Source organism: Quercus robur, chromosome 12 (genome assembly GCF_932294415.1).
Source record: "Quercus robur chromosome 12, dhQueRobu3.1, whole genome shotgun sequence".
NCBI lineage: Eukaryota > Viridiplantae > Streptophyta > Magnoliopsida > Fagales > Fagaceae > Quercus > Quercus robur.
Window position 1 is genome coordinate 31729179 of NC_065545.1, and position 20530 is coordinate 31749708.

The 20530-nt window shown below is 37.5% G+C and overlaps 2 protein-coding genes and 3 non-coding genes across 6 annotated transcripts; 4 read left to right on the top strand and 1 right to left on the bottom strand.

Annotated features, from left to right (window-relative positions):
• The first annotated feature begins 5288 nt into the window (after positions 1 to 5288).
• LOC126710650 (small nucleolar RNA Z157/R69/R10) lies at positions 5289 to 5386 on the top strand. The gene has a single exon (XR_007649710.1). It is a non-coding gene; the product is annotated as a small nucleolar RNA Z157/R69/R10 (small nucleolar RNA).
• An 80-nt stretch (positions 5387 to 5466) lies between these two features.
• On the top strand, positions 5467 to 5552 carry LOC126710653 (small nucleolar RNA R11/Z151). The gene has a single exon (XR_007649713.1). It is a non-coding gene; the product is annotated as a small nucleolar RNA R11/Z151 (small nucleolar RNA).
• A 751-nt stretch (positions 5553 to 6303) lies between these two features.
• Positions 6304 to 7221, top strand: LOC126708382 (uncharacterized). The gene has a single exon (XM_050408170.1). It carries the CDS (start codon positions 6304 to 6306, stop codon positions 7219 to 7221), a length of 918 nt encoding a protein of 305 aa, XP_050264127.1.
• Positions 7222 to 10388: 3167 nt separating this feature from the next.
• On the top strand, positions 10389 to 10500 carry LOC126710654 (small nucleolar RNA Z152/R70/R12). Its single transcript, XR_007649714.1, has one exon. It is a non-coding gene; the product is annotated as a small nucleolar RNA Z152/R70/R12 (small nucleolar RNA).
• A 1159-nt stretch (positions 10501 to 11659) lies between these two features.
• Positions 11660 to 20059, bottom strand: LOC126710410 (flavin-containing monooxygenase FMO GS-OX-like 5). 2 transcript variants are annotated; one of them, XM_050410849.1, is made up of 7 exons: positions 19369 to 20059; positions 18933 to 19003; positions 13296 to 13400; positions 12892 to 12974; positions 12603 to 12738; positions 12328 to 12501; positions 11660 to 12069 (listed from the first exon to the last, which is right to left on the bottom strand). In XM_050410849.1, the coding sequence occupies exons 1-7, from the start codon at positions 19952 to 19954 to the stop codon at positions 11857 to 11859; spliced, it is 1368 nt and encodes a 455-aa protein (XP_050266806.1). In that variant the 5' UTR covers positions 19955 to 20059; the 3' UTR covers positions 11660 to 11856. The 2 variants fall into 2 exon arrangements, with proteins under 2 accessions (XP_050266806.1, XP_050266805.1); XM_050410848.1 differs by having other exon boundaries at positions 13296 to 13448; positions 19369 to 20058.
• Between the last annotated feature and the right edge of the window lie 471 nt (positions 20060 to 20530).

Genomic DNA, 20530 nt, shown 5'->3' on the forward strand with positions numbered 1-20530 from the left:
ATCTAGTTGGCATAAACGATATTACTATAAAAATAAACTCAAAATAACATTATTTTGTGAACAATAATACTACATATACAACCTTTTATATGAGGTAATGATTGAGTTTGTTGGTGATATCATTTTATTATTTACTCTTATTAACACGTCACTATACGTTGTCAAAAAAATTATGCCTAAAAAGTTCTATTTTAGGTGCAAACTCAAAAAAAAAAAAAAAAAAAAAAAAAAAAAAATTCACAATTGTTGTGCATTATGTATGAAAAATGAAAGATACGACTTGAGAGGCTTACTCCAAGACCATTTCCAAAAGAGTATCTTGCTACAAGCCTACATGTGCTAGTTCCACTCTTTCTGGAGTAGGCGTGTAAACATCTTGAATCAAGTATTGAGTCGAGTCTACTACTAAAGTTCAGTATATATTTCTTCATTTAATTTTAATTTTAATACGGGTTGAATTCAAGCTTATCATTAAACTAAATTATGTGTTTATGCCTAATTTATTTTATTTTCTAATGAACTCGAATTTGTTCACAAAATACTTGATTAATTTATCCTTTCACCTTATATAATAAACATCATGACTAACAAATTTTACCCTTAACAAATCTAAACTAATTAACAAAAAATTATAATTAAAATTATATTCTATTTGAAATGATCAAATATATGGATTTTTGTTATTTGAACTTAATAAATTATATTCATCAACATAATTTTTACAAAAAACAAAATCCAATATCAAGTCTATATAAACATATCATATTATATATACTTAAAATCAAGCAATATATCATGAGTTTGATTCATTTAATAGTTGAGCACAAACATAGACTTACGTCTAGTTCATTTGCTAAATAAAAGAAGACAAATAATTTTTTTATTTTTTATTTTAAGCTACACCGAAACTGGTCATAAATAGTTTGGTTTATTTACAGCCTTACACTGGTGTATTTTATTTATTTATATTTTTCCTTTCCTTCTCCTTTTTGTACTTGTTTAAATAAGACATAAGTCCCTAAGGCTCAATTTAGTGTAAATTCCATCCAAAATTAGTAGCACACATTAACCATCCATTTTGGGAATATTTTTATGGAAAATTGAAAAAACTGTCAAAACAATTAATTACTTTTTCGCCTTTTCATAAAAAGTTTCTTAAACTGGTTTATTAATATATGCCCTAAGGTCACACGTTAGTAAATTCCAAAAAAAAAAAAAAAAAAACCAGTTAAGCTATGAACTACTCAACAAATATACTCTGACAACAAATCTGCCTTTGTCAAGTTCACTTGCCTCGCCATCTCAAATCACCGTGCAAACACCAAAATTCAACTACTTTTAGGAGTTGATTTACATGACAATAGAAAAAAGAAAAAAAACACTTCCCTATGTGCTCTTATGCACCAATGATAGTACTTCCACGTGCCACTCTTAGACATCATTCGCTCCATCGTGCTCCACCAGACACTTTGCCAATCTGGCGACAAAAACCAATCGGTGATCAAAACCCCAAAAATTAGTCATCAAAATCCCTTATATACGCCAAAAGAAGATACCCACGCAACACCAACTAAGTCACGAGAAATTATATGGTCTTTATGATGGACTACGTTTCATTAAATGACTTACATCTGTTTAAAATTGCTGAGTCAGCGTATGATTAAAAAAAATAGTTAAACTGACTCAACAATTTTAAATAAGTGAAGATTTTTTAGTAGAATGGTGGACCAAGTCATTCCTAAGCCACACACCTTGTGTTGGTCAGAATTCCAATCGTGCACTGCCATGCTTAGCATGCACCCTACGCATGAATAAAAATTTTGCCACATCAACCACAATGTGATTATGACATACGTCACCCTTTAGTCTTATTACGCTGCCACATCTGTAGATCTTCTTTTTGGTCTAACCCAAATGATTTCAAAACAAATCTAACACCATTGAACTATTGACTTTTTATGATAACGTTGAATATGAATGTTGACGAAGTTGACCTTTCCCATGTAGCCTATCTTGCTTCATTTTTTTGAATAGATTCCGATTTCAAAGTTCGTTTTCTCATATAAAGCTCCTAAACCCCTCATATTGGTTTATTTGGGTCTCGTATATGCGAAATTTGCCAACCCACTTACAAATTCATTCCACATTGTGCCTAATCTATTATTCATCAAATCTATTCATCACTTTCAAGGCATCTTAATGAGCTTATACTCCAAACTCAATGCACCATCAAGTTTCTATATACCTTGAATTTTGGGGAGAGTTTTAAGGATATTAATTTATTTTGTTTATGATATAATGACCCAAGACGCTCAATTTATTGTAAAGCCCATCCAGGGCTAACCCTAGACCCTACAACTCCTATATATACCTATTAGGGTAATTCTAATTTAAAGCGTAAGAATATCAAAGATGTAGTCGTCTAAGGAGTCCCACCGTAGACATAGGTTATTACTTGAACCTTGTAATTTCTTATGTCCCCCTTCTCTCTTCAATTTTCATCTACAATATTTTCTATTTAAATTTAATTTCAAGAGTAAGAAAGTACATTATGGTTTATTTGAGCCCCACCCCCCAAAAAAAAACATGGTTTTTAATACTTTTATTAAATTACTAAAAAATTAATGTATGTTTAAAGAACCAGGTTACCAACGCAGTCTAGTTAGTTTTAATTGTCGATGCACAAAATGCCTTGCCACTAACCATAGATTTGGGTGATTTTGTTTTTGATGATCCCATTTTCTTGAATTTAAGTTTTTTTGTTTTTCTTGACTATGAGTGTTACTAGGTTATTAACTTGAATTTGTTTGTTACTTTTTTGTTGTTGCTATAGTACATATTATGTTTGGTGTGTTTACCGTGGTAGATCATGTTAATGAATTAATGGTAATAATGAGTGATCATACCATAACATGGTGCACTCTCATATATGTAATAATTCCACTTGAGGAATAGTGTTGTTTCACATACACATTTATTAGTAAGAAAAGTGACTTTTAGATAAGGTTATATAGTTCCTGGTTAAAGATATATTTATTCACTAACAAATTAATATGCCCTTGTCAAGGGGTATTAATTAGTAGTCTATCAATACTATAAGTTTCATTGCATTTGGACAGGGGCGGAGCCACTTGGCTCATGCCCCCTCCCCCCCCCCCCAAAAAAAATTTTCAAATTTCCATTAAAGTAGGTAAAAAATTGACATGGCCCCCCCTAAACTATTTCAACCATTCTTCTAGTTCTAGTCCAATACAACTTAAAATTAAAGAAAAACCTTGGCCCACATCCATCCCCACTAGCCAGCCCCGAATCCCTAATAAAACAAAAATTTTCTTCTTTAAACTAAACACACTTCCAACCCAGCCCAATCCCAAATCTAAAATGCCTGATCAAACAAAACAAAGGCATCTTAAAATTCAATCCTCATCGTTAGAAAAAGGAGAAAACAATCTGATTGTCACGCTGCCTTTTTTTTTCCCTTCTGTTCTCAATTCACACCTCCATAGTGTCACACTGTCACGCCTCTCCTTAGAAACAATCTCCTCAGTCCTCGCCTACTTGCCTTGTCGCCGCAAATTCCACTAGCCCGCTGACCTGTTCAGCTGTTCTATTCATCACCTCAACCTCAAGCCCTCATCTCAATCTCAATTCCTCAAGGTATCTCATTCTCATCTCACTTCTGACTTCTCTCTTTTTTTCTCTACAATTGAAGTTACTGAACTAAATATAAAATATGTGTATGTGAGTATGTGAAATTGTGATTATGTGATACCCTTTGCCAGCAAAGCAATTTATGCTTATTTGACTTTGTCTTTTTGTGTTTATTGTTTTTGTATTCTATATTCTTGAGTCTTTACCCACTGACTCCACTGGCTGCTCTATGACTTTTGGCTTTTGTGTTGTTTCTTGTTTGTCTCTTCAGTGTGGGTAGGGTGGGGGCCATGGGGCTTGCATTGTGTAGTTGGGTAGTAATTAGTAAAGTAAGTAAAATATATGGAAGGCAATTGGGATGAGGGCTGTGACCCATTGACCCGGGAGTTAGTGTATTTTGTTTATGTAGTTTGTTACTTTGTTTATACTTTTAAGTGATTTGTTTATTTAATTTTTTTATCCTAAAAGGTCCATACTTTGAAATTAGGTACCAAATAATGAGCAAATTGCAGGGAATTGCAGGGAATATGATAGTATGATAGTTTATATAGAGAAGGAAATTGCAGGGAATTTCACTGTGGATGATAATGGATGAATTTTATTCCATGATTTGATGTGAATGTTCTTTATTGTATGTCTACATTGAACTAGACAGTTTTTTATGTTAATTAACGTACAAAAATATGATGATATATGAAAGTTGATAATTTTGTATTCAATAGACTTAGAAATTATATTTAGTATATCTCTATTACAATCCGGCCCCCCCAAGTAATTATTCCTGGCTACGCCCCTGCATTTGGATATGATTAATCTCTTTGCAGGACATAGTTCATTGCGTCTGGATGATCAACACTAGACAATGGAATCAAAGGAAGGTTCTAACATAATATGTTTACAAGAATTGTGCTAACCATGGCCATGTGTTGGTGGTGGTCTTGAATCACTTCTAACATGATTAAGAAGTGATTATATTGAAGATGATGATGTTACGGTGTTGGGGTAACCGTGTAGGTAGTAATGGAATGGGTAAAAAACAGAATGGGTAAACACCTCTTCAAGGCAAGAAAGGTGACGCCAAACTGAGTACTCAAACAAGTGGCATGGTGACTCCCTTGCAAGACATGACTTGCACCATGGCATTCTTGGGAAACAAGTTTGTTGCAATGGAATGCATGAATTCAAGGACGGAGCCAGGACTTGGAGTTAGAGGGGCAAAAGTATAAACAATATTTTTTTGAAACTCCAAATAAGCATTCATTTAGAAAGTTTTTTTTTTTTTTTTTTTTGGGATAATTATAGATTATCCACCTGTGGTTTAGACCTAATTTAACTTACCCATCCGTGGTTTTATTTTTGACAATTTATCCACCCGTGGTTCATTCCGTCTATGCTCCGTAACCCACCTCTAATTTTTCCATCACTCTAACAGGTTTCATCAAAAAATCAAACAAGAAATCAGATCAAACACTCCTCTCCCACACGCTCTCTATGCTTGCTCAACCGCTTGGGATCTTAGATGCTCCACAAACAGGACTGATCTCTTCACTTGTTGCTCCTGTTCAGGCTGAAGAACTTGGGTTCAAATGTGATGGTAAGCCACCTCTAATTTTTCTGTCTCTGTCTGTGTTTGTTTGAAGTGTGCGGTGATGAGGCTATTTGTGGACTAGAGTTTCTGATCTGGGTTCTTCTTCCCATTTTCTGATTACAAACCCTTGGCTGTCTGAGCACATTACCTCCACTATTTCTTTTTATTTTTTGGTTTTTATTTTATATTTAATATTTGTGTATAAAAAATGCATGATTTTTTGAATTCGGCTAATGATGATAACTTCATTATGTTAGTGGATTTCGATGAGAGATTTATTTCGATGATCTGAATGTTACACACACTAAAGCCCCCTAATAATATGTATGTTGTCTATTAAATATTATATAGTTTCAAGGGTTTGGCTAGGAGTAGGGCTATTCCCACTCAAATGCAGCCAGAAACTCTTAACTCTCAGAATTGGAGTTGGCGCACCTCTGATGGCAGCAAGGGCAGTCATGAGAACAAATTTCAGTTTACAGCTCCGGTCTAAAAGGAAGTGGGGATTAAAGCTAAGGGTAAGAAGAGTGGAGAGCCTGATGTGGTGTCGAACTGGCGTGTGGGTACCGGAGGAGGAGAATTTTCCTGTGTTCGCTCAGACCGTCCCGGAGGCAGCAAGGTCGGTGATGTTTGTGGAAGACCGAGTTGTCACCCAGCCGAGCCAAGCCTTCAAGCTGATTCCGTTGTTCAAGCTGATCCAGTTGATCAGCGGACTCATAACAGCAAGGATAGAGTGCAGGGGGATTCCGGCGAGGGTGAAGCTGGGATGGATTTCAAAAATGATGGAGGAGTTACTGCTGATTCCGTTCTTCAAGCCGAGCCAGTCGATCAGCGGACCCACAACAGCAAGATTAGTGAGCAGGGGGGTTCCGGTGATGGCGAAGTTGGGATGGATTTCGAGAATGGTGGTGGAGTTACTGCTCCTGCTTGATATGTTCCTTTTCCCCATTTTTCATTTTATTATGAATTTTATAGTTTGGAATAGTAGAGGGGTTCTGAAGCCCAATTTTCAGAAACATGTAAGGGACTTGGTAGGGATACACAATCCGACAATAATTGTAATAATGGAAACCCGTCTTGGGGGAGAAAGAGCAAGAGAGATCACTGACAGACTTCCATTCGATGGTGCAATTATTACGGAGACAATTGGCCGTACTGGAGGCTTGTGGTTGCTGTGGAATTCAGACATGGTGGAGATTGATCAGCTGGCTACTACAGAACAAGAGATCCATGTTGAGGTCAAGGTACTATCCTCTAATCTATCCTGGTTTTTTACTGCAATTTATGCTAGCCCGAGGAGTGAGGAGAGAAGTATTTTATGGAATAATCTGTCCAGAGTGGCAGAGATGCATAATAAACCCTGGGTGATAGCTGGAGATTTTAATGAACCCTTAGTTAATGAGGATAAGTTGGGGGGTAGACCAGTAAGCATTAATAGATCCCTTCTATTCAAGGAGTGCTTAGATAGGTGTAATATGGTGGATTTAGGGTTCAATGGGCGAAGGTTTACTTGGACAAATAAGAGAGATGCCAACTATTTTATCCAAGAAAGGATTGATAGATACTTCATGAATCCGAGCTGGTGTCTTCTGTATCCGGAAGCTAGAATTTCTCATCTCACGAGATGTCACTCGGATCACTGCCCAGTTCTTCTTGAAACTCTGCCTAGGAGGATGAATTATCTTAATAGACCGTTCCGTTTTCAAAGCTTCTTGCTCTCTAACCCTTCCTTTTCGAGAGTAGTTAATCAGGCGTGGAAGAGGTCTATGGAGCTTCCGGAGAATATAGAAAATTTTGCAAAGGAGGCTAAGCTGTGGAATAAGAATCATTTCGGGAATATATTTGCAAAGAAAAGGAGAATCATGGCTCGTTTAGATGGAGTTCAAAGGGCAATGGCTAATAATCCATCTCCCTCTTTGATTCTATTAGAGTCTCAGCTTCTTAAGGATTTGGAAATGGTGAATGGCCAAGAGACAAAGTGACCGTAATACTTCCTTCTATCACATATCAGCCCTAGCCAGAAGGAAAAGGAACCATATTTGGTCAGTTAAAAATGGGGTAGGGGATTGGATTTTTGAGGAAAGGGAAGTTATGGATCACTTCAGGGAAGGGTTTTTCAAGCTTTACACCACTAGCCAGGTCTCAGCCACAGGGGAGCTGAATTATCATTCCCAATGGCAAGCCAAACTGTCGGAGGAAGAAAAAGAAAGTATTAGCCCTATGGTGTCAGAGGAGGAAATTGTAGCTGCTTTGTGGTCGTTAAAGGCTTTAAAAGCCCCTGGACCGGATGGTCTTCATGCTGGTTTTTTCCAGCGATTTTGGACCATTGTTGGGGACTCGGTTAGAGAAGAAATCAAGAAAGTGTTTAGAGAGAGGAAAGTTCCTGATTATCTAAATAACACAAATATTGTCCTTATTCCGAAGGTTCAAGGTCCTGAGACAATTGGAAGTTACCGTCCCATAAGCCTTTGTAACTCGGTGTATAAGATCATTTCCAAAGTGCTGGTAGGAAGAATTCGCCCCTATTTGGATAAGATTATATCCCCGTGTCAGGCAGCCTTTGTTCCTGGTAGGCGGGGGGTGGATAATGCTATTATTGTCCAAGAGGTCATTCATACAATAGGCAAAACGAGAGGGAAAGTGGGGTACATGGCACTCAAAATCGACCTAGAAAAGGCTTATGATAAGCTGGAATGGAGCTTTATAAAAAGCATGTTGAGCAGATTTAACCTCCCTAATAATCTCATTGAGATTATAATGAATTGCATCACTACTGTGTCAACTTCTATCCTCTTTAATGGCAGTAGCTTGGAGCCTTTTATGCCAACTAGAGGAATAAGGCAAGGGGATCCTCTATCCCCATATATTTTTATCATGTGCATGGAGTATCTTGGCCAGCTAATTCAAGATAAATGTGAAGAGGGTGTTTGGAGACCAGTGAAAGCTTCTAGAAGCGGCCCTTCCTTTTCTCATCTCTTTTTTGCCGATGATTTGGTTCTCTTTGCCAAGGCTAATACGGAGAATTGTATGGCGGTTAAAGAAGTCTTGGACAAGTTTTGTATGGATTCAGGTCAAATTATAAGTGAGGCAAAGTAGTCTTCTTTTCACCAAATATTGGCCAGGATGAAGAGGAAGCCCTGGTTTCCGTTCTTGGGTTTCAATCTACTAGCTGTTTGGGGAAGTACCTTGGATTCCCCATTAGACACCATGGAGGATCGAACCAGGACTTTAACTTTGTGTTAGATAAAGTCAAATCGAAGCTTGCCGAGTGGAAGGCGAACCTTCTGTCCATGGCAGGAAGATCTGTCCTAATTCAAGCTGCCTCTTCGACTATTCCATCTTATGTGATGCAGAACTGCATGCTGCCTGGGAAGGTGTTAGAGGGCATTGATAGAGTAAATAGGAACTTCCTATGGGGTTCCTCTGATAATAATAAAAAAATGCATTGGGTAGGTTGGAGAAAGGTTACTAGGCCTAAGGAAGATGGGGGGTTGGGCCTCCAAACAGCCAGGGGCAGGAATACAGCCTTGCTTGCAAAACTTAATTGGCGGTTCCATACCGAAGAAAAAGCTCCTTGGGCAAGGGTGCTAAGAATGAAGTATTGTAATCATCAACGGGTGAACTCTAGGAATGTTAACAAGTTGTCTAGCTCTAGAGTTTGGAAGAGTTTGAAAAAGGGTGAAGATGTTTTCAAGAAAGGTATTAAATGGTTACCTGGGGCTGATAGTAATCTGGACTTTTGGCATGATAATTGGCTAGGGATTGGGCCTTTAAGGCAAGTCATTCAAGGTCCTTTGACTCTTGAATCAGCTGGGTTGAAGGTTAAGGAAGTGGGCCATCCTGGTGGATGGGATTGGGATAGAATGCAGATGGAGTTGCCAAATGATATTAAAAGGGCCATTCAAGCCACCCCAATTCCCTTAACAGCAAGAACATAAGATAAATTACCCTGGAAGTTATCGTCTAAGGGTAAGTTTGACTTCAAGACAACATATTCTCTAACCTTGCCTAATCTGGATGTGCCTTTTAGGGGAAGGTGGATTTGGAAGCTCAAAACACTGCCAAGAATTCAATTTTTTGTTTGGCAATGTATGCACCACAGCATCGGTGTAAGGGAGTGTCTCATGGCAAGAGGTATGAATATCGAGAATTCTTGTCCAATTTGTCTTAATAGTCCTGAAAGCATTATTCATGCATTGAGGGATTGCCCCTCAGTTAGAGCCATTTGGTACCAGCTTGGTGTTCTGCCCTCAGACCCGGTGTTTTTTGCGGAGAACCTTAAGGAGTGGCTGGTTTCTAACTGCAATGCTAAGCTGAGTCATAGACAAGGTCAGATGCCGTGGTTCCAGGTGTTTTTGTTCGCAATATGGATGATCTGGAAAATAGAAATCAGCATGTGTTCAAGAGAGAAGTGCAGAACCTGCATGTTACTAAAGAGATTTTAGGCCGAGTCATGGAATATAATTATTGTGCAAGCAGTCATACAGCAGCAAAAAGAGTGGAGTTGAAAAGCATTAGATGGGAGAAGCCTAATACCGGCTGGAAGAAGCTTAATACGGATGGCTCATCAGTTGATTCCCTCGGTTTGGCTGGTGGTGGAGGTGTGGTTAGAGACGAGAAGGGTAACTGGGTGCTTGGTTATGCCAGGAAATTTGGTCCAGTGAACAGTTGTCTAGCTAAGTTGTGGTCCCTTTGTGATGGGCTTATCCTTTGTGTGCAAGCTCAAGTCCAAGCTTTGATTGTGGAGATGGATGCTAAAGCCTTGGTGGATGCATTCTCCAATCAGTCTAAGTCTAATACTGTGAATTCCTCATTGATGGAAGATTGCAGATAGTTAGCTAGTCAAATTCCCTAAGTTAGTTTTAGACATGCTTATAGAGAAGCAAACATGTGTGCAGATCAGTTGGCGAAGTTAGGAGCGTCCATGGAAAATGATTTTGCTGTATTCTCTTGTCCTCCTGTGGGAATTGTTCCTTTTGTTGAAGCTGACTGTCGTGGGCAGTATGTAAACAGGCTTTGTCCTGTATCTGTTTCCCCTGTTTAGTTTGTTTATATTACACCCTTTCTACCAAAAAAAAAAAAAAAAAAAATTATATAGTTTCACTTTTTTTTTCCCCTTTTAATTGTTAAATTTGGTTTGTGGGACTTGGTTGCTATGATGAGATTAAACACTTGGATAATGTTTTGGGCAATGGACAAGACCCAAAAGGCCTCGCCGTGAGCTCATTTTATTAAAACGACTTCTCCTTCCACTAAGCTCTAGTCCCAACAAATTCATTGCTCAATTTATGCAATTGTGTACTATATATGTGTGTGTGTTTTTAATCGAATTTGTTTTGGTTTTTCTTGATTATGGGGGAAATATTCTGTTTGGGTTTTTCTTGATTATTTTTTTTAGGGTTTGAATTTTCTGGGGTTTGATGTAAAAGTGTTTGTGTTTTTTCAAATTAGGAAATTCAGTTTCCTTTTCCATTTGGGGTTTTTTTTATTGTTGTGGGGTTTATTGCAAGGGGGTTTGTGATTTGGGAAATTCCACGTTGTTACTTCAATTTTGGTGTTTCTGGAATTTTTTTTGAGCAGGTGCATTATTGGAATTGTCTAGAAAGGTTTCACTTTCAGATTAGGAAATTCAATTTCCTTACACGATTAAAACCTAGATGTTTCTTTGTCTAATAAATTAAGTGGGTGGCATTGTAGCATCTAAGATCCCAAGTGGGTGAGCAAGCGTAGAGAGTGTGTGCAAGAATAGTGTTTGATCTAATTTCTTGTTTGATTTTTTGATGAAACGTGTTAGAGTAATGGAAAAATTAGAGGTGGGTTACGGAGCATAGACGAAATGAACCACGGGTGGGTAAAGTGTCAAAAATAAAACCACGGGTGGGTAAGTTAAATTCGAGCTAAACTATATGTGGGTAATCTGTAATTATCTTTTTTTTTTTTTTTTTTTTTTGGTGTCTTGTGTGTTGTCAGATGTGTGTGAGTGTCCACTTAAACTAGTTAGAAATTTAGAATTGGCTTAGGAATTTTATATTTTATTTTATTTTTTGTTTGTCTTACGTGGGTTTGTTTTGGGGTATTGTTTGGGCTTAAATTTACTATTAAAAAAATTAATAATATAGTTGAGAGGGCCAAAGTGCAAATTTATTGAAACAAATGGCTAATTTATATATATATATATATATGTGTGTGTGTGTGTGTGAATCAATTTGAAATATATATGCAAAAGATTCATGCATGGCTTATATCCCAGACTTTGTTCACGAACCTGTTATTATGGCAGAGTTTGGCCTATTTAATGATCAATCTTAAACCTAAGCTTACGCTTGACTTCTTTGCTAAATAAAACAAACACAAACAAAGAAAACAAATATATATATATATATATATATATATATATATATAAACATGATTTTTATTAAATTACTAAAAAAATTTAAGTATGTTTAAATTAATCCCATTATTCAATTTCAATTCAAAGGAACACGTTTTCATTATTCTTAACTTACATTACAACTCCGAACAATGACTAAACCAAGGGAATAGAAGACAACAATAGAAGGCTGACTGGGGTTCTAGCAAGTGCGATATAGTGCAAAAGGGTGAGTCTTGAAACTTGATTACTGAGAGACGTATCTGTCACTAACTTGATTTGGGGTGTACTTGATGAAATCCTTTTGAGCTTGCAAAACCAAATGTTGATCTTCCCATTCATCGCGGTAAGACCGAGGTTGGGCGAGTCTGCGCTTCAAAGTGTCATAACACATTTGCTTTCTCCATTCTTCAAATGCAGGACATCCACATTGACCTGCAAGCCATGTATTGTACCCTACCTAGAAAATAACATCCCAAATAAGATTTCTCCTCTAACTTAGCTGCTCTTTTACTAATAATCAAGGAAGATTTTACGAGGTGCAAGTCAGTATTGAGACACCCTTATGGTCTGTAGATTGCTAGTTTGGGATAATTTAACAATGTTTATATTGAAAATGGGTCATACGCCACCATACTTAATGCGGGCATGAAAAAAATTAAATAAGGAAAAATGAAAATCCGCCAAATTGTAGGCTTTTGACTTTGACCAAAATTACCTGGATATTAGCCACACGATGAGTATATCGCTTCGGAGTGCCAGAAGCTTCAAGTGATGAGTAGAAGGTTTCAACATCTTCAATCATCTCCTCTTGTGATGGAAGCGTGAATTGATTAGATAAAACACCAGCTATCCACTTGCTTTGTAATTCAAAAATGGGGAAAGGAATAGTCTAGCACCAACCAAATACAAAAATTTACTTCCACCATGTAATAAGATTAAATTAAAGATCCAACCATGAACAAGGGCACACTAAATTAAGTAGGGATAAACCTGATATGTTAACCCAACAAAGGAAAGCCAAGGGGCCAAGGTTGGTGGAAAAACATGCTTGTACAATGGCCCCACCCGGTTGTCATCCACAGTCACGACACCATTGGTTTCAAGAAAAGGAAAATGATACTTGTACCTTAAAAAAGATAAACAACTTTTAATTACCATATATTTAATGTTTCATTTTTGGTTCATTCAGGAATTTTATACTCAATATGAAACTTTGTGTAAAGGCAATTTGGGTCGTAAATCAAAGCAAAGGCAAAATTTATTGGAGTATGCAGCATACCCTGTACAATGTAGAATGATGTCAGCAATGACAAAACTACCATCTTGAAAATATACATAACAATCTTCATTGACACCTTCTATCTGCAATGGTTTAATTATGGTTAGTACATAGTACCTCCAAGTAGCCCGTCCCGGAGTCACAGAAACATACCTCTCATCCCTTTTTGTTAGTCTTCTATTACATTTCTAAATGCCCCAAACAAAATCCTTTTTTAGAAAATATACATATACTTTCTTAACATACTCTTTACTTATTTTTATATGAAAGAAGATTGTGAAATAATGTTCCCCTAATAAGTAGGAATATCTAAATAAATAAATAAAAATTTAAAAAGTTGAAGTACTTGTTGACTTCTTCTAATAGCCACTCAGTTTCACCGAGGGTGAGGACTGAGGACTTACCATAGGATGAAGCCACATATTATCATAGGCAAGTTGCTTTCCAAATACACCATCTAGGACCGTTCTAGCTGCAATGTGGACTTCTTTGGCCACTGTGGCTACTTCCTGAGAAATATCAAATGCACTTTCTGAACTCCCTATCACAACTACAACCTGTAGAAAGCAAGAATGGATAAGGCAGGCTAATCACTTGTGTGGGGAAAGAATTGAAACTGAGAATATAATAAGCTGTAAGTGGTAGGTCCTAATTACTGAACATTGTTTACATACATGACCTCAGCCCCGACTCATTGCAAAAAAACATGACTGGTCTGCTAAATTTTAGCTCAGTATAGCACCATGCAGATTGGTTATAAAAGTAAAATTTAGTTACCTAGAAAAAAAAGGCATGCCATATTCAGGGGCAATGTTAAATTTTCAGACTGTCTACCTTAACCAGTTTCAACACATTTCCTAATAAGCTAATATCAGATGAATAGAATTTGTTTCGTTAAGTAAACTAATGGAATTTTCTGATACTTAAATGTCTAGTCTAGAAGGAGAGAATTATTTAATACGGTAAGATTCAATAAAAAATTTGGCTGGCGGCAATACTAAACTTCCCATCATGCTTTGGAGAGTAAAATATGGAGCAACAAAACTTAATGAATGGAGTTTTTTCAGGCAAAATATATGATACAATAGATACAAGGTCCTATGATAGCAGAAGATATTCCCCTAGTAGGGAGTTAAGGAAATATAGGTGATTGGCTTTGATCAGATAAAAGGTCTCATGTTCAATTCAGTCTAAAAAAGTTTTATAGTGCCTCCTGAACAAGCAAAACAGGATTATAAATGTACAGCGCGCCTCGTCCTTATCGAGTTCTTGACGAGGTAACAATTTTGTTCGCCAAGTTAATTTATTCAAAAGCCTAAGATAAGACTACTTGTATCTGTGCAGAAACATGTATATAAAATATATATATTTTAAGTGAGTTTTCATATTACTACCGTAAGGGCACGGTTTGATCCCTAAGCCCAAAAGGTGAAAAAATTTGGGCCCAAAGAGTCCAATACAATGAATTTGTAGAGAATGAGTTAGAAAACTAGGCTCTAATGAGTTGGATAACAGTTATAGTGGGTCTAGATGACAAGAAAACAAAGATAACCTGGTTTTATCCAAAGAAAATTGCCCTCAGCTCAATCCGAGGAGGTTAGTTCTTGTATATATTTCTTTTCAACTTGATTACAAGTCTAGTTTTTGTTGCTACAGTGTTTTCCTCTCAATTTTCCGATTCTCCCCCTATAATGGGATTTCTCTCCTTTATATTGCCATCCCTTCCTCTATCTCAGCCCTCCACGTGTAGATCAAATGGCCAACTCTTATCCTTGTCCCATCAACACCTTCCTGAAACTCTTAGTAGTAGCTGTAAGGCTGAACATTATTGTTCAGGTATCACTTCCACATTAATGTGGTTAGAGAGTTAGCTACAGAGCGTTTAATGCGGTGGTAGCAGCTTTTTCTAAGATATTTCTTACCTTCCCCTTCGTCTTACTCCTTCCTGATGCTCGTCCTTTCCATTAAAACTACCCTGGATGTTGTTGTTGATGTCATGTCAGCCCTTCTAATCTTTGCTCTGTTATGTCGAGGATTCATTTGTCCTCGGATCACCTTCCTAAACCCTTATGGCCAACCACCTTCCTCCATTCACTAACCCGTACCTCTATATCAATGTTCCCTTATCCTCGGACAACTAAGTGTTCTCGGACAGGGCCCAAGGCCCAATATACATTTCTGGGCCTATCCTCCCTACAACTACTATAATCATCATATTTTATAATTATAAAATGAGTTCGGTTAATGTATGTCCTCAGTACATAATTAATCATCGATTTTGGGAAAATTTTTATGAGAAATTGAAAAGGCTGTTAAACAGTTAATCACTTTTTCATTTTTCCGTAAAAATTTCCTAAAATGGTTTATTAATATATGTTTTAGTATTAGTGGTGCTAAAAAGCCATATTGCTATTTTTAGTACTATCAATGCTAAAAAGCAACGCTACAATGTTGGAGACAAAGCTAAAATTTTTAGCTTTGGAGCTATAGTAAATTGGTATCAATACCAGTTACTGTAGCTCAAAGCCAAAAAAATAAAAAACTACATTTTATTCGGCACTTTCTTCATTCATTGTCTTCTTCGTTTCTCTCTCTTCATTCTCTCTCTTCTCTTTTCTTTTCCTCTGACTCAAAGTATCAGCACTCTCTCTTCAAGAACTAGTCTTTGAGGACGAGGTTGGCTTGGACAACAGCCAGGGACAACAACTTGGATGGTAGGTATCAGTGGACGGCCAAGGATGACGATCAAGGACGAGAGCTTTGAGGATGAGGTTTTATTTTTTATTTTTATTTATTTTTTATTAAATTAGAGTTGTGGTGGTGGCGGCAGGTGGTAGTTTGTTGATATGAGTGGGTTGTTAGGTGGGTTTGTGGTGGTGGTAGTAGTTTTTTATTTTTATTTTTTTAAAATTAGAGTTGTGGTGGTGGCAGCAGGTGGTGTTTTGTTGATGTGGGTGGGTTGTTGAGGTGGGTTTGTGGTGGTGGTGGTTGATGAGCTAGAAAATTCCTGTCGTCTAGGGAACACGCTGAACTGTTAGAGATATGTTAGACATATTAGCCCAATGTAATAGGCCCAAGCCCATTCCTACTTGTACTAGTAGTCTAGGTTTAGTCGTCTATATATACTTATGTTATGGTTCATTGTAACACAAAATATACAAACTATTCAATCCTTCTCTTTCACTTTATATTCATAACATAGTATCAGAGCTAAACTTCGTTCTTGGCATTAAACAACTATTTCTACACAACAAAGAAGTTTCCCATGTGCACAACACAAATCCACCATAGTGCCACTGCTTGCCTACTGATTTGGACTCCACGGTTTCACATAGCTCCCACGGAACCACTGTTGTTGTCTTGTTGTCATGTCTTTGATCTCTCAAGCATGTCGTGCCTCCCTTTTCAGATCTGTGCAAATCAAGCTTTCGACTGACGAAACCAACCACATAAACGTGCTCCTCGGCCTCCCGTGAGAAAAACCCAAAAATCCGGTGACCTATCACCTCTGCACATGCCGCCACGTGCTTCCATAGTTTTCACCAAAAATCACATGTGCCGCTTTAGATTCCTCTTGCTCAGATCGCCTTACAGTCACATGCGCTGCCTTGTTGGCCTTGATGTCTACCGATTTGCATGTGGAAGAAATCCGGCGGTCATCCGTTAAAGCACATGCCTCCACGCGCCAGCAGATTTCTGGCCTCGCCTCCACATGCCAATAGACACCTCATGAGCCACACATGCACCAGAAAACTCACTAACATCAAGACTGACGTCATCTTGCCACGTCATCAAACATGCAAGCATAGCCATGTTAGCCCTAATCCATGTCACTAACACGCCATCGTATGATGTCAGCGGCTTTGCAGCCCGATCCATGACCCGACCTAGACCGTGTAGACCGTTGACCATGTTGACTGTTGACTGTTGACTTATTGCATTAACCTTTGACCAAAAGTCAAAATTTTCAAAATGGCCTATCTTGCTCAGTTTTTTGCATAGATTTTGATTTTGGACTCGTTCTTCATTTGAAGCTCCAAAATCAGTCAATTGCACGTTCTTCATCATGGTTTCTTCAAAGGCATTCTTCAAGGCATCTCCAAGGAATCTTTTCATGCTTATCCAACCTCAAGCCTTCATCGAGCGTCTGCCTTGAGTTTGAGGGAGGGTGTTAGAGATATGTTAGACATATTAGCCCAATATAATAGGCCCAAGCTCACTCCTACTTATACTAATAGTCTAGGTTTAGTCGCCTATATATACTTATGTTATGGTTTATTGTAACACAAAATATACAAACCAAAGCTTCATAAATGGGCATTTATAGAGGATCCGTAATGTAAAGACGGTCTTAAAAGAGGTTACTGTTGGGAGGATCTTCCCTTAATTGAATCACTAGAAGCATTACAACAGGAGCATTCAAGTCACCATGAAAGCCTCAACGGCTAGAAAGGCAAACCCCTATATAAGCCACACCAGACCTCAATCAAAGGTAAGACAGAAATCACTATTCATAACACTACGAATCCATTAATATTCTCTTCTAGCTATTGACTTTATGGCACCATGCCGATGACCTTTCCGAGAGAAACATTTTCCTTTGTCTTGGTGCAGGGCTTCAAATCGTCTTGGTAAACCCGTTTGGACAAGCTCATCAATTGACGAATTTGGCTTCATTAGTGGTTGTTTTTGTTTTTCAGTTTTTTTTTTTTTTTTTAATCAGAGTTGTTGTGGAGTAGACGTGGAAAAACGGGCAGGTCGGATCAGGTTCGGGTCAAGTCAATCAGGTTTGCGGGTCAATCGGGTCGCGGGTCAAAACGGGTCATTTTTAAACGAGTCAACCGGGTTGCAGGTCAATCAGATCGCGGGTCAAGTTGGGTTGCGGGATGGGTCGAGTTGACCCGTATTTTTCAAACAAGTTTTTTTTTGAAATAGATGCAATCTATCAATTGTTTCTGAATTCCTTAACTGTGATTAGATTCTCACTGGTAATACTATTACCACTTACCAATTACCCTTAAACACTTGATACCCAAATTTGGTGCAAATTTTGTTCCAGCTTTCTAGAAACTAATTTTGGTATAATCTTCGATTTGTCTAAAGTAGGAAGAGAAAATGAAGGTGACAAGTAAAGAATGACAAACTATAATGGAGTACATAACATATTAAGTAAAAAAGAATAAGTAAATATTTTATAAGAATTACACCTCAATCTTAATCTACTCAACGTTAGTAGACGTGGCAAAATGGGCAGATCGGGTTGGGTTTAGGTCGGGTCAATTGGGTCGCGGGTCATAATGGGTCATTTTTAAACGGGTCAATCGGGTTGCGGGTCAAACGGGTCGGGTAAGAAAATTCTGATCTGTTTTGCTATGTCTATTGTGGAGGTAGGTGGTGGTTTGTTGATGTGGGTGGGTTGTTGGTGGTGGCAGTGGGTGGTGGGTGGCTGTGATCAAAGCGAGAGAGAGAGAGAAGGATGAAGAATAAATAAAAAAAAGAATAAAAAAAGATTATTTATATGTAGTAGTTGCTAAAATAGAATGTGGAGTTAGTTGTGAAATTGTAAGTTAAAATAAATAATGTAACTTTTTTAGATACTAAAAGCTAAAAGTTTACCTCCACTAATATGAATGCTATAAAGGAATACGCTAATAAAACCTTTATAAAAATATAGGAAAAATTATATTTTGTTGAACTTCCCTATGATAGAACTAATTAAACTCAAGATATATTTAAATGTCTTTTCCAGATCGACCATGTAGGTAATAGAAACCTAAAACCTCAGAGTAGACAATAGGATTATAGGAACAATATATAAACACTAGCAGTGGTGTGTTGACTGTATTTCATTTATAACATAAAGGTCATATTTTAAAGGAAAAATCTATCGTGCGCCATGAGAATGAGATGCCATCTCTATTTTAATATAGCAAATTGGAATCAGTTTCACGTTAAATTTTAATAAATCTTTTGATTTTAAATTTTCAACTGCAAAAGCTGATATTAACTTTTTTGACCCGATTCAGATGTTTGGTACGTACTTGGTCTTGAAAAGGCTCAGGAACACGATAACTGTGGCAATGCATTTGTTTCCCACGCCACTCATTTATTCCTGAAGGTGGAAAAAAATAAATAAATAAAAAAACTTACTCATATTATATACCATACAGTCATTTTATAATAAGATTAAGAAAATAATAATTTATATAATTTTTTTTTATAAATTAATACTGTAATAAAATATTTTATACAATAAAATTTAGTTACAAAAATAGTATTTTATCTGAAAAAAAAAAAAAAAAAAAAATCATACCAGAGGGTATAATATCAGATAGTATAAGTTTACAATCTTCTGTAATTATTTCTCTAATTTCATTTTATTAACATGATTAAACTCATTTTTATGTTATAATATTACGACGAACGTGTTTTACCAACTGAAATTGTGAATTAAAGTAGTAGTGGCCGAAGAATTACCGGGAATGCAGGCGACTCGAGGGTGGGTATAGTGGCCGATGCATACAACAACAGCGTCGAATATCTCCTCCTCTTCAACCACCGTTTCATTTTCGTCTTCCCCTCTCAGTCTCAGTCTCTGTCTCTGTTTTGATTTTATTTTCCATTTCCATTTGAAGCCTTCTTCCTCTGCTACTAATCTCACGTGTACCACCTCTGTTTCAAACCTAATCAACTCACCAATCCCAAACTCGCGTGTGAAGTCTTGGAGATACATCATAACCTCGCGGTGACCCGGGTACCGTCTCAGATCTCTGTCCGGGTCGTCTTTGGCAAGGAACGGGTAGTCCATGAAGCCCATGGACTCTCGGGGGAGGTTGGTGCGGAGGGAGTGGTAGAGGCTGGAGTGGACCGTGGTCCGAGTCAGTTCGGGGTCGGAGTCGACCTTCGGAGTGTAGACCCAGGCGCCACCAACCTGATCGCCTCGCTCGAAGACAACCACGGTGTGGCCCTCGCGGCGGAGCTCACGAGCAGTGACAAGACCGGAGGCTCCGGCGCCAATCACTGCCACGTGACGTGATATGATTGGCTCGGGCGTGGCTGACATTGGTACTTGGTGAGAGAAGAAGAATTCGAAGAAGAAGGGATGTAAATGAAGTCAACGAAAGCTACAATTGAACAGTTAAAGACCCAATGAAAGGAAAGGAACAAGAGTTGGTCGCGTGGCACGAAATGTTCGGGAAAGCAAAACATCGTGGACTTTATTTATTTTTATTTTAGGAAACATGGACTTTATTTAAAACAAAGTATTCTTTTATTTTTAATATAAAATTTTAAAGGGGTTTACCCGTATATTTAGTAAACTATTTAATTTTTTTTTTTTTTTATGAAAATACTAATTAACATTTTTTTAATAGTTTTTTTTTTAATTTTTTATAAATTTAAACGAATGATTAAGCATATGCATTGTAGGGGCACAATTATTCAGCGACCCAAGAATGACATTGGGCTCGTATGTAAAAGGCCCGAACAATATCATTCATAGAGAGTGGGCTAGAAAGGCTGGACCTTGGTCGTTGGACAGCAGTTTAGTCGTGATTTTCATGGAAGCTCATACGAAGGTAGGTTTGGCCAGAATAGCTAGGCTTCACATTGGTGTAGCTCGGAGGGTTTGAGTCCTCGG